This window comes from Propithecus coquereli, unplaced genomic scaffold (assembly GCF_000956105.1).
Source record: "Propithecus coquereli isolate 6110/MARCELLA unplaced genomic scaffold, Pcoq_1.0 Scaffold66, whole genome shotgun sequence".
Taxonomy (NCBI): domain Eukaryota; kingdom Metazoa; phylum Chordata; class Mammalia; order Primates; family Indriidae; genus Propithecus; species Propithecus coquereli.
The window spans coordinates 3,985,419-4,006,645 of NW_012152618.1; the positions used below are offsets into that span (position 1 = coordinate 3,985,419).

At 33.6% G+C, this 21,227-nt stretch overlaps 1 protein-coding gene across 1 annotated transcript in view; it reads left to right on the forward strand.

The window, feature by feature from the left end:
- ARID4B (AT rich interactive domain 4B (RBP1-like)) overlaps positions 1-21,227 on the forward strand; it is a 166,831-nt gene that overhangs the window by 99,336 nt on the left and 46,268 nt on the right. Inside the window, exons 8-14 of the mRNA XM_012660293.1 lie at positions 2,444-2,582; positions 7,400-7,479; positions 9,565-9,641; positions 11,021-11,175; positions 14,646-14,718; positions 16,826-16,920; positions 17,945-18,042. Of these exons, the coding sequence (XP_012515747.1) occupies positions 2,444-2,582; positions 7,400-7,479; positions 9,565-9,641; positions 11,021-11,175; positions 14,646-14,718; positions 16,826-16,920; positions 17,945-18,042 (717 nt within the window). The remainder of the gene's footprint in view (positions 1-2,443; positions 2,583-7,399; positions 7,480-9,564; positions 9,642-11,020; positions 11,176-14,645; positions 14,719-16,825; positions 16,921-17,944; positions 18,043-21,227) is intronic.

Genomic DNA, 21,227 nt, shown 5'->3' on the forward strand with positions numbered 1-21,227 from the left:
CGATTAATTTCTTTCTATTTTTAGTAGAGATGGGGTCTCGCTCTTGCTCAGGCTGGTTTTGAACTCCTGAGCTCAAACAATCCACCCGCCTTGGCCTCCCAGAGTGCTAGGATTACAGGCGTGAGCCACCGCGCCGGCCTTGTTTTTCTTTTTGATGTAACTTTTTGGAGTCTGAAGTCTTCACACTTGTTAAGTCTTAAGAAAAATTAGAATTTTTATAATGACACAGATAACTTTGTTAGTCACATAAAGCCCAGTTTTCTCTTTCTATGTTTTATGGATTTTTATATATGTTATCTCTGACATTGTGGATTTCCAGCTTGCTAATAATAGTTATAAAGAGTGTTCAGGCTGGGCGAGATGGCTCATGCCTGTAATCCTAGCACTTTGGGAGGCCAAGGTGGAAGATTGCTTGAGGCCAGGAGTTCCAGACCATCCTGGGAAGTAGCAAGATCCCCGTCTCTACAAAAAATAAAAAATTACCTGGATATGGTGGTGCATGCCTGTAGGCCCAGCTACTCAGGAGGCTGAAACAAGAGGATCGCTTGAGCCCAGGAGTTTGAGGTTGCAGTGAGCTATGATGCACTCTAGCCCTGGCAACAGAGTGAGATCCCATCTCAAAAAAAAAAAAAAAAGTTTGTAAATCCCTAGTTGAGCTGGGTGTGATGGCTCATGCCTATAATCCTAGCACTTAGGGAGGCAGAGGCAGGAAGATTGCTGGAGGCCAGGAGTTTGAGGCCTGTGCCTGTTGTAATCCCAGCTACTTGGGAGGCTTTGCGGGGAGGATTACTTGAGCCTAGAAGATGGAGGAGACAATGAACTATGATTGGGCCACTACACTTTAGCTTGGGCAACAGAGTGAGATCTTGTCTTCTAAAAAACAAAATAAAACAACCCTAACTGAATGAATCTTCTGTGAGTGCTTTGAAAAAAACAATTATTATGATTTTAAGTTTGGTTGTGTTCTGTAGTTATTTGAAAGTGAAGAGATAAAAGTCATTGCCCTTGAGAAGCTCTTCTAAATTAACTAGAAATCAAACTTGTCGAGTCTGTTACTACTGTGCTAAGCTATGTGCCTATGCGTAGAATCTTTTGCTCAGCTAAGATAAAGGTGTATTGCTTTTTTCAGCTACGTGTTACCTACTTTCTAAGTAGGGATTAAACTTCTTTAAGTGCCATTTGAAGTATAGTACTTCTACTCCAGTACCAAACTTTAAAGATTTGATTTGTTTTTGCCAGGGAACAATTTTTAAGTTAGCTGTCTGATCATTGAAATCAGATAGTGATATTACCCGTATCACTTTCAAATGTTTAATATTATTATAATAGTTTTTCCTTCTTTTATATTTATATTGGTATACATAAATATAAAGGGGTGTCATTTATATTGTCATCCCCTTGGAAAGGCATTGAAGACAAATTCACACTATACTGAATTTGTTCCAATCAACCAAATAGGTAAATTATGTTTAAAATTTTAAAATAGTTGATCTTTCAGTTCATATTTTTTGGTTGGTGAACTTGGTCTTTGCCAACTATATCAAAAATATTTTCATCCCTGTAGGTAATCAATATTAGCCATTATTCTGTTTTATTTTATAAAAAGAATATACATTGTATTCTATCTATTCAACATTTCCTAGTGTCTTTACTTATTCTGGACATTTTGAGCAGCCACTTGTTAGAAATCTTTATTTTTAGTCCTAATCGTAGACTTTTTTTGGAACCAGATTCAAAATAGAATAGCTTTTTGTTTTGTTTTCCTTTATAGTTTTACTTTTTACTGCACTTCTTCTAACATCAAACTGATGGTTTCAGATACTTCCTTTTTCTTCTGACAGTTAATATCTTTATAATTTACTAGTACAGTATTCAATGTTACTGAAAGGAGTTTTCAAGTTAATACAAAAGAACCATATTGTGTATTTTATGACTACCTAGTTCGTATATATTTGATATTAAGGATAGCAGTGGTGATCTCTTATTACATTATCTCCTCTTCCCACCCTAACCCTCAGTCAGTAAAGATCTTCCTCCCCCCCTTTTAAAGTTAGCTTTGTACTGGGAATGTAAAATTATTATCTCCAGACATCCTTTAATCTGAGATTGGAATTGAGTATATTTTCATGTAGTACTGGGTTGTTTAAGGATTTAGCTTTTTGAGGATTTGGGGACCAGTTATTCTGTCCTGATCTTCCCCTTTAATCTTTTGAAATAGCACTAAATAAATCTGAAAGACTTTTAGGAAAATAATGTGCTTTCCTCTAGTGATAAACTCTTGCTGTCATTTTTTTTAGAAATCTAGAAAATGCTTTAAAATTGAAATTAGCCATTTTTTAGGTTTTAGGAAATGTGATAAGAGTTCTGGAATGCCTGTGTTCACCATTGGCATGCTTATTCTTTGTGAAGATAAATGGAACTATCTATTTTTTTCTCTCCCTAGACCAGAGGAAGAATCTTCGTCATCCTCCAGTGATGAAGATGAGGATGATAGGAAACAGATTGATGAGCTACTAGGCAAAGTTGTATGTGTAGATTACATTAGTTTGGATAAAAAGAAAGCACTGTGGTTTCCTGCATTGGTGAGTAGCTTCAGTGTAAAAGAGTTTAATTTCAGCTATGTAAGTTAATAAAGTAAACAATGGATTTTCTTACTAGTGTTTTTCATAGGTCCAAAATGGGGAAATGTTTTTAGCATCATTCATTTCACACAAAGATTACTTTCAAAATTTTCTTTGAGTACAAAGAACTCTTGAAGTCATCCAAGAAAGGCAAAGTCTTGATAATCTTAGAGACTAGGTAGATGGGAGTTGATTATACTTTCCTCTCTGTTTTGAGTAGAAAATTCATAATGCAGACTACTAAAACTCAGAAGTCTACCATGAGGTCTAGACTGCAAAAGAACACAATCTTTTTTAATTCGCGAGGATAGCTGACCATTTTCCTCATTCTTTTTGAGCCGGGGTGTTTGCTTCCTTGATCTTAATCTTGCCTTTTATGTACTCTCTGCATAACCATGACTGCAATTATACATTCCCTCAGTCTCTGACTTTCCCTACAATAGATTCTTTCATCTGCTTTTTAATGTTTTATCTACTTTTTAATGTTTTCACTCCACAAGTTTTGTAACTCCTTAGATCCCAGGTTGAATATTTGGAATTTTCTATTTGTTTTCTCACATTGCCTTTCTGTGATTCTGAGGAAGCACTCAGTGCTTTATTATCAGGAGTATCCTCATTGTCTCAAGTTCTATGCAACTCAAACTGTGATGACAGATGAGAAAAAGTCTTTTGAACTTTTGTCTCTTTGTTTTTGATAACCACTAGCTTCTATAGCAAGTTGGAAGGGCCATGTATAGGAGACCATTTTTTTTGACTTTTATAAAGGGAATATATGCCAATATCTTTTAGAAACTTAATTAGGCTGCCTTTCAACTAATCTTTTGGTAGACAACAAAACAATTTGTAGCTCTTAAAGCAAATGCAAGTTCAATCAGTAATTAGTTATATATCATACTATCATGAAGATTTAACTCTTTGTGGCAATAAGAATGCATTTCTTTTTGGACAGGATATAATTAGATGAGTAATTTAAAGTTTTGAATTTCAAATAGGAGATTGAAATTAATAATCAGTATCTCTGCATAATTATCTTGACTTATCTTTTAAAATTTGATGTTTGAATTGTTATGGCCTCTGATGATTTTATCCGAAGGCCATTGGGTCATTTTTATTAAATACTTGGATCCATGTCTTGTACAGATATGTCCTCCCCCTACCTCATACTTAGTAAACTGAAGATCCATTGTTTAACCTAAAGATATTTTGAAGGTACCATTCTTCTTACTTTTAACAACTACTTTGTTCTGAGATATCAAGAGACAGAATGGGTCAAAAATTATTCCTTGGTCTCTGTTTCATATATTCTCACTCCCTTACTACTATTAGTCAAATCCCCTTCAAATCTTGTTTTCTTCTGCTAATGGCATTTAATAAAATTTTTGTGTGTTCTCAAGCATATTTAACTCATATTTGTTAAATATGGCATTTATCATATACCAAACACTTCAAAATGTGTTACTAGGATTGACTCATTTAATGTTGTAGAAATTCTCTGTTCTTATGTTTGATAAATTTTGAAAATTTTTAATTGAGAATCTACTCACCTTTATTTTCATTCTCTTATTTTCCTATCTACTCATTAACAATTGCAGAAACCTTGGAAATAGGATTAAAATACACTGTTCTTTGTTTATGTGCATTTGTATGAAAATTTATGTCCATAATATATATAAACTCTTATATATTTGTGGTTTTTATGAGCTAAACTAAGTAACCATGGTCTCATAATTATTCATTTTTTCAAATGAAAAAGAAGTATTATGGAATAGAAGCATCTTTCTTTTATATTATTATCTAAAAGTGTTATCTGTTTATCCTTTTCCGTGAATACGTTGTGTACTTTATCACCTCTGCTTAATTTAGTGTTTGGCACAAATTAAGTGCCCAATAAATGTCAACTCTTAAATTATAGTGAAAAAATGCAGGCAATTATTTACTTTAATAAATACAAATACTTTATGATACCTTTGTACCTCCCCATGTGTCCATCCATCCAACGTATATTGGATGCCTATTACATACAAGGATTATGCTAACAACTTTATAAGTATTATGAGGTAGGTATGATTATATATCTGTATTTAGAGAGAAGGAAACTGAGTATTAGAAGAATTAAGTAACTTGCAGCATTTTGGAGTTAATGAGTAATCTAAAAATTTAAGTACCAGTGTGAGATTAATTCTTTGTTCCTAAAGCACTAAGATTCTTTTGAAAACATGATTTTTGGAGATAAGGTCTCACTCTGTTGCCTGGTTTAGAGTAAAGTGGTATCATAGCTTACTGCAACCTCAAACTCCTGGGCTCAAGCAATCTTCCCACCTCAGCCTCTCAAAGTGTTGGGGTTACATGTGTGAGCCACCGTACCTTGCCTGATAATATGTTGTTTTTTTTTTTTTTGAGACAGAGTCTCGCTTTGTTGTCCAGGCTAGAGTGAGTGCCATGGCGTCAGCCTAGCTCATAGCAACCTCAAACTCCTGGGCTCAAGCAATCCTTCTGCCTCAGCCTCCCGAATAGCTGGGACTACAGGCATGCGCCACCATGCCCGGCTAATTTTCTCTCTCTCTCTCTCTCTATATATATATATACACACACACACACACACATATATATATATATATACACACACACACACACACACATATACATATTTTTAGTTGTCCAGATCATTTCTTTCTATTTTTTAGTAGAGACGGGGTCTCGCTCTTGCTCAGGCTGGTCTTGAACTCCTGACCTTGAGCGATCCACCCGCCTTGGCCTCCCAGAGTGCTAGGATTACAGGCGTGAGCCACCACGCCCGGCCCTGATAATATGTTTTTAAAAACTGTTCTTTGTGTCTTTTTCTCAAGCAACAACATTAAATTTTCACTATTAGTATTTTGAGTATTAAGTTTCTCTCACCATAGTTAGTAAATAGTTTCCTTGATGAAAAGAAAAACATTTAAGGATTTATGATATTGAAAGGTTAGTAATCTGTTTAGTCAGCCATTCCATTATTATTTTGAAAATCTTAGAATTACTGATGTGTGTTATCCCCTCCCAAAATTGATGTCTATTGGACATTGATGGAGTTATTTTGTCAACTATAGTGTGAAATTGTGCTCTAAGTCAAACAGTCTTGATAAAATCACATAAATAATATGTGTGTTTTAATTTTAAAGTTATTTGTAAATTGAGTCCTTTTTTACAAGTGTTTTGGTAACATCATATTGGAAAACAATTGCCTATTTCTAGGAACTATAAATAGCTACCATGCACTGAGCATTCACCTCACTAGGCACTGTGCTAAGTTTGTTAAATGTAAGTAGTTTTGTTTAATCCTAATTGAGATTGGAAAATAAGTGGTATTTACTCCCATTTTAAGGGAGGAAATCTTAGCTTCCATGGTTTGTATCGTCTTCCTTTTCATTTTCCTTCACCAGCTTCTCTTCTAACTAGCCTTTCAAGTTGTAATTTAGGGTTCAGAATATATCACTATATTCTCTTTAGGGTGGTCTTCTCCCCTCTTACAACTTCAGTAGCAGAGATAACAAAGTGAGGTGCCTTAGGGATCAAGAAAATAACATACATGAGTGAACAGGGTAAAATGCAGATTGTGGCCAAGCATGGTAGCTCACGCCTGTATTCTCAGGACTTTGGGAGGCTGAGACAGGAGGATTGCTTGAGGCCAGGAATTTGAGACCAACCTCAGCAACATACTGTGATGCCATCTCTACAAAAAAACAAAAACAAAATAAAATAAAAATAAATAAAATGCAGATTGTGGTTCCTGTGGTAGAACTGGGGAGTGAGCCCACTTACACTCCAGTGGCAGCACTGGCCAAAGCTATCATATGTGCAGTTTTTAAAACCCTTAATTCATCAGAGAAAAATAATGGGTGGATTTGGCTCACAGGCCCCAAGTTTTAGACCCCTGATATTTAGGCTGTTGACTCCCAAGCTTATATGAGCTCCAGACCTGGGTATTTCTTTGTTCACTCTCTTCATTTGGAGGTCCTTTAGCCACCTCAAAACTTAATAAGTCCCATGCTTTTATTATCTCCTCCCTCATGCCCAGATGTGGCCCTTCTCTGTTGTTTTCCTTTCATAGTGAAAGACACTGTCATCTTTCCATTTGCACAAGGCAGAAAACTAAGTGTCCTCTTCTCTCTCTTCTCTGCTTCCCTAGTTATCTCTGATACTGCTCATCCCTTTAATTTGCCACCGCTTTATATTCAAGCCATCACCTCTTACCTGGATGATCACAGTAGCTTAGTCTCTTTCAGCTATTGTCTTTCCCTGGTCCATTTTCTTCATAGCATCCAAAGTAATTTTTTAAAAGGCTGTATCTATTACGACAATTTGCTTCTTCAGACCCTTCCTATAAATACTTTAGATTTTATCCTAAGAATTAATATGGCCTATAAGGCTCCGGAAATTCTGGACCCTTGTCCTTCTCCTAACCATGTTGTAGCCCCTCAGTTTCCAGCTCTACCTCTTTTCTGTTTTTGACTAGAACTTGGTCCGCAGCTTCAGCCTAGTCATAGCCATTCTTCTGCTTTCAACACCATGCATGTGCTAAAAAACAATCTGGATTATGCAGAGAGCTGGAAGGATGTAGGATTCCAATTTAAAATTACTTAACGTGTGCTCCCCTGTGTGTGTGTACCAATTTATTCTCAAACTAAAATTAGTTTTTAAACTTCAAGCTTAAATTTTTTTCAAGCGTTTAATTAGTAGATACTTATATAACTCTGTAAATGTGCTTTTAGTTATAATAGTTTCACACTTTTTTTTTAAAGGTGGTTTGTCCTGATTGTAGTGATGAGATTGCTGTAAAAAAGGACAACATTCTTGTTCGATCATTCAAAGATGGCAAATTGTAAGTATAATTCACTTGGTTTAAAAAAACCTCTTTATAAAAATGTTATTTTTTCAAATTAGGATGTTAAATGATGAATTAGTTATTCCCAATGACCTTAGGCTTTTATTTCTCAAATAAAATGTCTTTCAAATAGAATGTTTCAAAGAGTGACTGTTTTTCATACTATCTTTAAGTGTGGTAGTCTTACAGTGTATCTTTTCTTACTCCTCTTGGTCTTCCTTTCCAAAGGAGACTCTCAGTGCTGTCTCACTGGTCAACATTTGCCCGTATAACAGATGGGGATTTGAGACAAATTTGCTATACCTAGCATATCTAATACTTTATTGATATATTTATAGACCTGTTTTTAGGATTTGTTCTTTATTGTTTATTTAGGAATTTCTAATATTTCCAGTTATATCTAATGATAATAGTGATACTTGTTAGATAATATTCAGCTTTTGCAGTAGTCAGGATTAAAATGGGTTACTGTAGATTTATGTTAAGTGTTAAGAAAGTGATTTTTCTCGTAGAACGTTTTTTAGAGCTGAATTCTGAATTTCTGTTTTTTTTTTTCTTTAAGAGTTACACGACTAGAGAAGCCAGATATTTTATACTGAGCTATATTGCATGTCAGTACCTTACGTAAAAAGTTCATCACATTTTATGATTTGATGTTTGGGTTTTCAAGTTCTGAAAAGTTATTTTTAAAAACAGTCCATGGAACCACCTTTAACAACATTGAGATAATAAGAGAAATTTGAACACTGAAATTGATTACTCTCTTTATATTAAATTATTGTTGGTGATGGAAGAAATGGGGAAATATTAGTCAAAGGGTACAGGTTTTTCATTATAAGATGAATAAATTCTCAGGATCTAATGTATAGTGTGGCACCTGTACTTATTTGTACTGTATTACATACTTGAAATTTGCTAAGAGAGTAGATCTTAAGCATTTTTACTCCCTCCCTCCCCCAAAAAGTAACTATGTGAGGTGGTGGTTGTGTTAGTTAACTTGATTGTGATAATCATATCACAGTGTATATGTATAGCAACTCATCACACTGGACACTTTAATTATATGCAATTTTATTTGTCAGTTACCCTTAGTAAAGCTGAAAAAAATGATCACATACCTAATTTTTAGATGTGCAAATATGATATGGTTATATTTTTAAAAAATTTTCTTTCAAAGATTCATAATGAAATATCCTAAATAAATTATGTAACATCTGGGATTTGCTTCAAAATAATCCAGTTGGGGTGGGATGAAGTAGATAGGGATATAAATGAAACATTGACTATGAGTTTATGATCATTGTAAGCTGGGTGATGAATGCATGGGGGTTCATTGCACAATTTTATCTACTTTTGTATTGGAAACTTTAAAAATAAAAAAATAAAAAAGAGCAGACCAAAAATATATTTGGAATAGTTTTCAGGCTTTTGTGATCGATTGACCCAAACCAAATGCACAGAAGCTAAATGATGATTTATTATTAATAAACATAGGAAATACATGTGATATATGTGATAAGCCCTGTTCTAGTAGTTTGCATCTGACCCGCTTTATATCATGGAGTTCCATGAAAGGCCTCAGATTGTATCTTAGAAGTTTGCTTGTGAGCCTAGGATCCAGTTCTCAAAAAATGTTTAAAAGAATATTTACATTATAAACTGGTACATTTTCTTCCGGGCTTAAACGGATTTTTCATGAATATACCAAAATAATGGCAAATTCTTACTGTTTTCCTTCTTTTGTATTGGGTTCATGCATTCTGTCATCCAAACATTTTTATTCATCATTATTATAAACAGTTTCCAGTATTACATTTAGGCAGGAGACTCTTTGATATTTGAGAACATCTTGGTATTATAAAATATATCTTAAGGTAGGATCCTTCTGTAGATGATAATTACATATTTTAACATCCTCCCTAGCATATTATTTGGGCCTTGCAACCTTGTGTGGTCACTCACTTTCATTGTAGTTACCAATACTCTCATATTTTTAGTATCTTTCTATGTATATAATCAACTGGATTCTTAATCTGTCATTTTTTTTTTGTTTTTTTCTTTATAATTAAAAAATATATTTAGTACTTCAGTACCAAGAAAAGATGTTCATGAAATTACTAGTGATACTGCACCAAAGCCTGATGCTATATTAAAACAAGGTAAGGATAATCTTGGAATAAATAACAAGTAATTTTAAAACTGCTGATATTTTTGAAGATTAAATTTTATTTTACTCTTTAAAAATTAAAAAAAAAAAATCATGCCCTTGAAGTTATATTTAGGTTCTCGTGGCTTATACTTTTATAAATCCATGTGTCTTGTGTTATATAGATTTTTTTCTTTTTTTAATCTCATAATCAGGGGCAATAATCTAGAAAAGTGGGAAAGAACTGTATCTTCAGCTATTACTATAGTCTGACTTTTGCCTAGTAAATAAAATAATACTTCCATGGGATGACAGAAAAAAGAATCAAAGTAATTTTGATTTGGTCTTTCTCACTAATGAATGTGCATCTTAAATCACAAGGCTCCAGTAGTTTTATTTGATTGAGAAATATGCTGTAATTGCATTTGTTACTTGGTTTTCGGTATTGTAAATAGTTACTTTCTCTTTGCCCTTATTCATTGAATCTGATAACATGCTATGTATATTGGCTCAAAATCATCTAAATTTTATGGTTTATACTTTATTTCCATTTATTATAAAATGAGAAATTGTGTCTAGCTAATTTTAGTTTAAGCTAATTGTTAACATAATTTTAATTTGAGTTTAACGAAAAATGTTAAAAACATTTATAGTCAATTTTTAGGTGTCGTATGTTTATTACAATGGCTCTTTGCCTGATGTATAATTGCTTTTTGGCTAAATTGTTACCTGTGTTAAAGTTATTTTTATTGGACAAGATTAATTTTCATTTCAAAGAAAAAAACTGCTTTTTTCCTCCTGTATGTATTTGAACCTAAGAACCTTTCAATGGTAGCAGTATTGCCATTTGTAAAATGAGTACCTACTGCATAGGACTGATAGAATTAAATGGACTTTTGAATTAAAAAGCACTTAGCACAGTGCCTGGTACATAGCAAATACTTAATAAATATTTGGTTGACTGAGGATGAGAGGAAAAAAAAGTGAGTGGTATTAGCACAGTACTTTTGTTTTGTTTTACAAGACGGAGTCTCCCTGTATCACCAGGCTGGAGTGCAGTGGTGTGATCGTAGCTTACTGCATCCTTGAACACATGGGCTTAAGTGATCTTTCCGCCCAGTCTCCTGAGTAGTTGGGACTATAGGTGTGTGCCACCATGCCCAGCTGATCGTTTTTTCATTTTTTTAGAGATCGGGTCTCACTATGTTGCCCAGGCTGGTCTTAAACTCCTGGCCTCAAGCGATCCTCCCACCTCAACCTCCTGAGTTGCCGGGATTACAGGCACGAGCCGCCGTGTCATGCTCTAGCACAGTAGTTTTATTTCTTAATATTTTTGGACGAATCAGTTGTCTTAATTTCTCCAGTTCATGTAAGTTTATGGTCTCTTTCCAGCCTTTGATCAGGCACTCGAATTTCACAAAAGTAGAACTATTCCTGCTAATTGGAAGACAGAGTTGAAAGAAGACAGCTCTAGCAGTGAAGCCGAGGAAGAAGAAGAGGAGGAAGATGATGAAAAAGAAAAAGAGGATAATAGCAGTGAAGAAGAAGTAAGTAAAAACAGTTGGTGCCTATTAAAATTATAGAAGTTGGGTTTCCTTTGTGGGTTAGGGTTTGGCATAAAGTCATTAATCACATAATTATTTATAGTATGAGAAATATCTCATAATAAAATTGTTTTTGACATTTATCATGATCCAATAGTTTGCTTACTTTAAAATAAAAATATTAAGTATAGTTATCCTAGTAACCTCAAAAAAGTTGCTTGCCGTGCTTTTGGTTTATCATACTATTAAGGAAGTACCTATCTAATACTTTAAAATGTTTTTCATCACCATGTAGACAGCTGTCACCTCAAAAAGTTTATATCTGAATATTTTATTGAAATATCTAGAAAAGTACAAAATATCTTTCATTTAGTATAAAAAGAAAAATAAGCAGAAAAGTAAAGATTAATATCTATTTGATTTAGAGAACCTTAAATCATTTTACCTAACACAAATTGGTAGATAATTCTAATTATATCATAAATAAGACATCTGTGAATTTACATGGATCAAAGAGCTAAAGTTTTAGATTTTATTGTAATTGGTGCTTTAGGTTTGGCAGTGATAAGGCACTCCTCGGTGGTTTGCTGAACGACTTCCTAAAAGTTATTGAGTGAGTGGTACAGATAGTGAGGGCTACTATATTTGACCATAAAGTGAATTTTATTTAATATGTTTAGGAAATTAAGATAATTTATTGTCAATATATAATGTTTTTGGTAAGTTATTAATTTCTGCCATTTAACTGTAGTAAACTCTTAATGAAATAGGATTATTTTGGAGGCCGTGTTTTAGTGTATAGTGATTTATAATGACAATGTATAGTATAAAAATGTCCTTGCTTCAGTCTTCTCCCTGCTTTCTTTTTTTCCCCCCCTGACTGCTTTCTCCATTTAAAATGCTAAAATTAGCAATCTATCCCTTGCTAAAAACCTCAATGGCTTTTTGTCACTGTAAAAGTCAAGCTTCAGTGTAGAACTGCCTTTCTGATCCAACTCATCACTTCTTTTAGCATTCCCCCCCTTTATGCTGTGGCAATATTAAATTACATTCCTTGCTGCTACTTACCTTTGTACATACCAGTACCTCTGCCTTCACTCCCTTTCCTTTTCCTCCCTCAGTCAGCCTGGCATACTACTGTTCAGAATTCGAAACCTACTTCTGTGCCATCTCTATAAAGGGAAACCTATGAACCATTACCTCCCTCACCTCAGGAAAATTCATTACTTCATTTGCTGGTCTAAACTACTACTGTTCCTTGTACATATTTTTGTCATTTATGTATATGTATGTACACATACATATATATTTATAATTATTGTCTATTTTTCCCACATTAATTTACAAGCTCTTTATAGATAGGAACCCTGTCTTGCTCATATTCACACTGACTGTGTCTGTCATAGTATATAACATGTAACAGATGATCAATAAATATTAGTTGCCAAACCTTTTTGTGCTTAAATTTGTGTTTTACAATTGTTTTTGTAAAAGCAAATCTGATCTCCAGTTTATTTATTTATTTTTTGAGACAGGGTCTCGCTTTTTCCCAGGCTAGAGTGCAGTGGTGTCATCATAGCTCACTGCAACCTCAGACTCCTGGGCTCAAGCTATCCTCCTGCCTCAGCCTACCAAGTAGCTGGGACTACAGGTGCTTGCTAACACCACGCCCAGCTATTTTTTTTTTTGTAGAGATAGGGTCTTGCCTTTTGCTTAGGCTGGTCTTCAGTTCCTGGCCTCAAGCAATCCTCCTGCCTTGGCCTCCCAAAGTGCTAGGATTACAGGCATAAGCCACTGCGCCCGGCCCTGATCTCCAGTTTAAACATTTTCTTAAGTTAAATACAACCTTCCCTTAAACGTTAGAGGAATAAGAATAAACTTTTTATTTTTTTTTTGAAAAAGGGTCTTCCTCTGTTTCCTGGGCTAGAGTGCAGTGGCGTCATCATAGCTTACTGCAACCTCAACCTCCTGGGCTCAAGTGATCCCCCTGCCTCAGCCTCCCGAGTAGCTGGGACTACAGGCATGCGCCACCATGCCCGGCTAATTTTTTTCTATATATTTTTAGTTGTCCGACTAATTTCTTTCTATTTTTAGTAGAGACGGGGTCTCGCTCTTGCTCAGGCTGGTCTCGAACTCCTGAGCTCAAACAATCCACCCCCCTCGGCCTCCCAGAGTCCTAGGATTACAGGCGTGAGCCACCATGCCCTGCCTGGAATAGGAATAAATTTGGCAGTTTATTTAAAGTCAAATATTGTACTATGAGGACACCTAATATCTAGAAAATAGATTTCCTTAGATTTGTATTTGACTACCTTATCAAACCTGACATATGTGGAGTATGTTTAAATTGAGAAATACAGATTTATTATAAGCAAATAATGGTTGTCATTTATTCTTCTCTCCCAAATAGAAAACCTAACAGTTTGTGAACATGGATTTTTTTTTTTTTAACTTGGCTTTCTTTATTGTATTAGGTTTTAAAATAAGAGGGCAAATCTCAGTAGAACAATGGCATTAGATACATCAAATTCCAAATTAAAAAATGATAGATTTTGATTTATTTAGAATATCAGTTGAACATCCTCTTACTATTAGAAAAACATATGTTTCACCCAGAGTAACTGTAAAGCCTTGCTGTATATTTTGAATCATTTTGTCTGCAGTTACTCCTAATCATGTTCTGTTATGGCAGGCTCCATAGCTTATGGTTCTTTTATTTGACTGAGCACCTAGCATAGTGCTTACACTTACTGGTGCTCATTAAATGTTTGTTGAATGGATGAAAGTCATAAATTGGTGAGTTCCTCCATCTTACCTGTACTTTGCTCCTTGCAAGTTGCTTCAGGACCAGCTCCCTACTGCCACAGCTTCAAGAAACTAGTCCCTTCCTTGTAATTGATAAATCAGGGAACAATTTTATTACTTGAAGGTTTCCTTAAGTCTGAATCTTGAGGTATAGTAGAGCAAGTTTGTTCTCTACGTTATTGATTATATAAGCCTGAAGTATAGGTGTGTGTTTAGTGAAGTATACTTGTAGTTATAGCTAATGGGACCCAAGCTTGTGTAGTTCCTTGAGGAGCAATAATAGAGTCAGCTTTGACATTAAACCGTGACCCAATTTCATGTAAGTGAGAGTAAGTCTTCTTGAGCTTGTGACCCTGATTTAAAGAATAGATCTCTGATATGGTAAAAAGTTCATGAACAATATTGCTAGTCATGTTTCTTATATGAGAATTTACATTTGAGATTCTAACTATTGAGATACCTTTCAGGACATTCCTCTGTAAAGCATAAAATGTTTAGACTTACTTGGTTTTGAACAGCTTAGCATTAAGAAATAATTCTTATTTGGAAAGATACCTTTGAAATACTTTAATGACCATTAGTCTTTACTGTTGGTAGGAAGTATACTTGTATTATTAAAATACTTAATTGAGGAAAATAATATTCTTTTCTTCTGTGACTAAAATTAGGAAGAAATAGAACCATTTCCAGAAGAAAGGGAGAACTTTCTTCAGCAGCTGTACAAATTTATGGAAGATAGAGGTGAGTAGTTTCTGTTTTATTCATCCCTAATGTTGTACGTTTCAGACAGGTAATTAGTGTCTTAAAAATAAGAATTCTGTTCATTAAGCTTCATGTCACCAGTAATTATGGCTATATTTTTGACTGCTGAAATCACCACCACCTAGCATAGTGCCTGTCACATAATAAGTGGAACGAGGAATTTGACAGTATTTTGATAGATACTGTGGCATGGACACATAATGCCTGTATCCTGTCCTGCCAATCCTTCCACCTACGCGTGGGACCCCAAAGAACCTTTATATTAGGGAGCAGTAGCAGACTAGAACGCATAGTACCATTTTATTAGCACCTACACAAAGGCCTTTAGTAAAAAGCCTCCTCCAAAATCACTTAAGTTTGATAATGTGTGTGTGTGTGAGAGAGAGAAAAAAAAGGAGACCATATCTTAAGATGGACCATAAGTCATCTTATAACCCAGACACATAGAACTAAGAAGAGAATTAAACTATTCATAAAGAGCCAGAAATAGAGAAAGAAATGTGAGAGAGTCTCAAGGTGGGCCTTGGCTCAGCTTATTGAATCTGCCTAACGAAGCTAAAACCATGCAAGGATTGAGGGAAGAGGAATAATTTACAGTGATGATCTGGTTCTTCAGTGACTGTGGCGCTGTTACTCTTCTGCTTATCATCTTGGTCAGTGTCTACTTTCTCCGTTCTTGGGAAGATGCTAGAAAGGGAGTGGGGAGAGGCAGAAAACTTTTTAGTTGAAGGGAAGAATAAAATGAATGATTAATATTTGAAAGTGTCACAATACTCTGGGAATTAATGTTTTTTAAATCTCTATTTGTAATACTAATGAGGAGAAGCTGGCTCTGTTTGTCTTTTGTTCTTATAAATGATAACGACTACCACAACATAAGTATTTTTTAATCCTTTAAAATGTCTTTAATTCCTGTATTTTTTTTTATACGAATGGAAGCATGGCCTAACAAGTTGCTGTTTCACAGGCTTTTGTATAAGATAAAATGAAAAAGTGAAGAAAATAAATAAAATCTAGTATTAGAGTAGATTAAAGATGATTAAGCCAGTCATATGTTTTCTGGAAAGGGCCATAGATTGCATTATATCACTACTCTGTTATCTCCTCTACCACTTTCTAACAGTTTGTTAGTTTGATTTAGTGTCCTTGCCCTGCATATTCCTGTATTAGAATGAAACAAAACTATAGCTTTACTGTAGAATCATTGTTTAGTAGTAAATTAGTAAAATACAAAGAAAGTATTATAAGAATAAGTCTTATTGTTGTGAAGCAGTTGCCTTTCAAATTATCTCAAAAAAAATTTTTTTTCCTAAAGAGACAGGGTCTTGCTTTATCATCACTCAGGCTGGAATGCTGTGGTACAATCATAGCTCACTGTAACCTTGAACTCCTGGACTCAAGGGATCCTTCCACCTCTGTCTATTGAGTAGCTAGGGCTACAGGCACATGCCATCATGCCTATCTAAATTTTTGTAGAGATGGCGTCTTGCTATGTTGCCCAGGCTGGTCTCAAACTCCTGGCCTCAAGCGATCCTCCCAAAGTGCTGGGATTATAGGTGTTAGCCATTGTGCCTGGCCTTCTCAATGTTTTCTTTAGTTCTATAAAACCTTATTTCCCTAATTTTTAAAATTGTTAGTTTCGTTGGAATTTTATTTTGTCTTATTTAGTATTTATTCTCTTGCTTGCCAGAGGGTAGAAATCATGTAATATAAGTAAAGATAGGATTAATTGGAGGTCATGAGATTATCTTAGCTAAAGATGGAATTAATCAGAACTTTTAAAAGCTCTGTACTTCTGCTTGGAAGTGGGACATTTGTACTTTGAGACAGGAATCTGCGAGCCTCCTCATTTGCCAGCAAATTAATAAACTCGTCTTTCCTTCTCCTAAAAATAATAATAATAATAAAAAGTAACACGGCTTTAGTTGTAGATACCATGTCTTTGATTAACAAGGGATTTTTTTCTCATATTTAATATATATATGTATTGTACTATGTATATTCAGTGGTATTATTTGTATCCTTTGACATTTTAAATAAAAAATGTACTATGTCTTTAATATATATTTTGTATCTCCTCTAACAGGTACACCTATTAACAAACGACCTGTACTTGGATATCGAAATTTGAACCTCTTTAAGTTATTCAGACTTGTACACAAACTTGGAGGATTTGATAATGTAAGTATTACAGTCATTAAGTGAGACATCTTTTTCATACCTATGTTGTTAGGTATCTGCCATCTGTAAAAGGTTTATTAATAAAAACCTAAGAATATAACAGAAAGAAAATGTAGAGCTTAGAAATGCAGAGGTATCCTCCTTAGGCAAAATATACATTTTTTTCCTTTTTTTTTTTTTAATTTAAAGAGATGAGGTCTTGCTTTGTTTCCCAGCCTGGTCTTGAACTCCTGGTCTCAAGTGATCCTCTTGCCTCAGCTTCCTGAGTAGCCTGGCTCCAGCCTCAGGCAGGAGCCACTCGGCCCATCTAAAATTTAAGTTTTAATTGCAGATTTTTTAAAATGAGCCTTCTTATATTACTGTTATATTGGTTAAACTTTCATAAACCTCCTGTGTATATCTGAGTCACAGCACAACCATATTGGTGAAAACTCTTTCCACATCTCTTTTTCACTAGACTTCATGCTCCTTGAGAGCAGGGGTCTGTCTTAATATTCTTTATATTCTTAATCCCTTTCACAATGCCTTATACAGAGAGAAAAAGTTTGTTGAACTAATCTGAAGAAATTATTTGAAGGTAGCCATGATGTATGATACTCATCTAATTAAGAATATTCTGTAGAATAAAATGCTTTGATGGTTTTGATAGAACTGCTTTGATTTATTAGCTTATTAATTTTGGAAATAATAGGAAATAATTAATTTTAAGAAAAATAATCCTTTAAAAATTTTTGTCTGTCTACTTTTTATAAATTTTGATTTAGGAACCTGGATGTTTTTATATTTACTATAATTGGCTTTATTTAAACATCAAATGATCTAATATTTCAATATTCATCATTCTATGAGATATTAGAGTACTAAAACCTTTTATTTGTAAACCAAATTTAGAACTTATTGAGTTTGATAATTTTTATTCCTTTTGAATTTATATAAACATGTATTTTTGTGTACTATATATATCAAAATGTTATTATATTCCCACCTTTTAATTTTGGAGTTTTCATTTCACTTTGTCCATTAGATTGAAAGTGGAGCTGTTTGGAAACAAGTCTACCAAGATCTTGGAATCCCTGTCTTAAATTCAGCTGCAGGATACAACGTTAAATGTGCTTATAAAAAGTAAGTTAGTGTACTAATAAGGCTCTCTTCAATATTTTACCTAGAAAGCAGGATGGAATTTACTATATAGCTGAGTCTATTTCTTCAAAGAAGAAATGAGAAAATTTTACTAGAGTAATCACTTTATGATAGCATTTTCTAAAGTGTATTCTATGAATACTAGGTATATGAGAAATTCTGCGAAGAAAGTGTTTGTGGCCAGGTATATTTGTAAACTACTGCATAGAGCTTAAAAAGCCAATGTTCTGAAGTCAGATAAATCTAAGTTTGAATCTTAATTCTGCCAATTATTAGTTGTTTATGCCTTTGGACCGTTTGTTTTTTCTCTTAAGCCCTAGTTTCTTCATTTGTATAATGGGTTAATGCTGCTTGCCTCCAAGGATTATTCTGATGATTAAATGAGATTTACTAAGTGACCCAAAGCTTCACATATAATAAATGTGCAATGAATAGATGCTATTACTAATATTCTAATAACTATTATTGTTCATATTATTCTATTTAAGGTTATGATTGTGTTTTCACCCGGAGCACAGTTTTTTTAGTTATTTATTTATTTTTTTTGACAAAATTTTCTATTTGATTAAAAAAGATTGGAAAGAACTAGAATAAATTAGAATATTAATATGGCTCAATATTTGAGAGTTTAAACAAAAGAAATGAAAACACATTAAATAAAAACTCTGTAGTTATATTTTGAGAAATGTTTTCACCAAATGTAATGTCTCTTCATGTTTCCAGATATTTATATGGCTTTGAGGAGTATTGTAGGTCAGCCAATATTGAATTTCAGATGGCATTGCCAGAGAAAGTTGTTAACAAGCCATGCAAGGAGTGTGAAAATTTAAAAGAAATAAAAGTTAAGGAAGAAAATGAAACAGAGATCAAAGAAATAAAGATTGAAGAGGAGAGGAATGTAATACCAAAAGAAGAAAAGCCTACTGAGGATGAAATGGAAAGAAGGGAGAATATTAAACCCCCTCTGGTAAATCAGATATTGTGAATTGTCCTTTGCCTTCTTTAGTATATTTTCTACATCCTCTGTAAAGTTCCCAAAATTAATTTATTGTATAATGTTATACTTTATTATGTATACATTTTCTTTATTAAGTGCTACTTTTGTATCATTTTGATGTAACAACTATTCAAACTAGCCGTTAACTATTTTTGTGTAGTATTTTAAGAATGACAGGAGTTTTTTACAAGTAACTAGTAACTTTATTAATATTAGTGTTGGTTGGTACCCCCTGTTGCTAATAGTAAGATCATTGATTTAGGCTGGAAATTTTTACTTTCGTTGGTTTAGTTCCTCTTGATCTTTTTCTAGGGAAGTAAAAAGAATTTATTAGAATCTATACCTACACATTCTGATCAGGAAAAAGAAGTTAACATTAAAAAACCAGAAGAAAATGAAAATCCGGAAGATAAAGATGATAACACAACTAGGGTAGATGAATCCCTCAGCATAAAGGTAGAAGCTGAAGAAGAAAAAGCAAAATCTGGGTAAGAAATTTGTTCTTGGTTACAATGCATTTTGGCTAGTTGAATTCTTATAATTTGCTTTTTGTATGTGTATATTTATGAATCTAAATTTGGTTAATAAAATACCAAATAATAGAGTGATTGGCACTTATTAAGTAAATAGCATTTGCCTCCTTCAGAGACCCTACTAATGTAAATTTGTAGAAAAGGATCATATTTTTGATCCATTCTTCTTGCTCTCATCATGGAAATTTATAAAATTTTTAGATAGAGAAAAGTACTTTTTATTGCATTAATATCTGCTCAATGACATGATAATACAAACTTGGGAAGATGTCCTCCTAGTGTTTTGTAGATGGTGTGTTGGCTGTAGATTCTCTGAGAGTTGTATTTATTTCTTAAGCAAAATAAGAATGGAAAAATACTATTAATTTTTAAAAAGGCCCAAACTATTCTGTTTTATGTGGTAGTAGCGTTTACTTGTTTTAGTCACTTCAGAATGATGGATTATTTGACAATGTCATTTATGCACTGCCAGTGACCTCTGGATTTTATAGGTAATCTTTGGTGTTTGATCTTATTTCTCAGATTTAAAAAACATAAACCTCTCCATGTTAGTGGTTCATTTAAATAAGCACAGCTGATGTTTCTTGATCATTTTAGTGTTTTTCTGAAATTTGGCCATAGCATGCAGACAAACAGGGAAGAAAAAACCCTGGACTTAGATGCATATAGTAAAAGGTGTTTATTTATTGTACTTTGTTGTATTTCTGTGTATACAAATATATATCTGAAGTGTATCTTACTGCTTACTTAGAGGCAGTTTTAACTATTAAGAAACTTAGTATAGATTCATCTTTTTGCCATTTAGAGTTCTTCTGAAATTTTGTTGGCACCATGGAGACAAACATAGAAGAAAAAAACACTTGGTTTAGATGAATATAGTAAAAGTATTTGTTGGTTATACTTTGTTATATTTCTGTGTGTACAACTGTATATTTGAGGTACTCCTTACTGCTAGTGGAGATTATTTCAGTAAGAAACTTAGTAAGGATTAGCATTTTGCCTAAAAATCTGATTTTTAAATCTGTAGATGTTTCTGGAACATCTACTATTTGCAAAACACTGTGGTAAATGTGTATTTTTTCTCTGTTGTTAATAATTATCTTAATTTTCCAAAGTGGTACTTTTGCTTATTTTATAGAATAAATTGTATTTTGTAGGTTTTTATCAATCCCTTTAGCTATTAAGTATATGGATTTTTATGCACGATAGATATTTATTTAATATACGCATATTGCAAACTAAAATTTTCTTGCTGTGACTGCCCTAATTTGGTAGCTATTGTTTAGAAACGTTATGTGTTGGGACTGTCTATACAATAGTCCCCCCTTTTCCACAGTTTTGCTTTCCACGGTTTCAGTTACCATGGTCGAAAAATAGGTGAGTACAGTACAATAATATTTTGTGTGAGAGACCACATTCTTATAACTTTTATTATAGTCTATTATATTTTATTATTATTTTAGTTAATCTTTTACTGTGCCTAATTTTTAAATTAAACATTATCATAGTTACATATTAGAATGTGTAGGAGAAAACATAGTATATATAGGGTTCGGTACTATCTGTGGTTTCAGGCATTTACTGGGAGATCTTGGAACGCACTCCCCGTAGATAAAGGGGGAATACTATAATTGTTT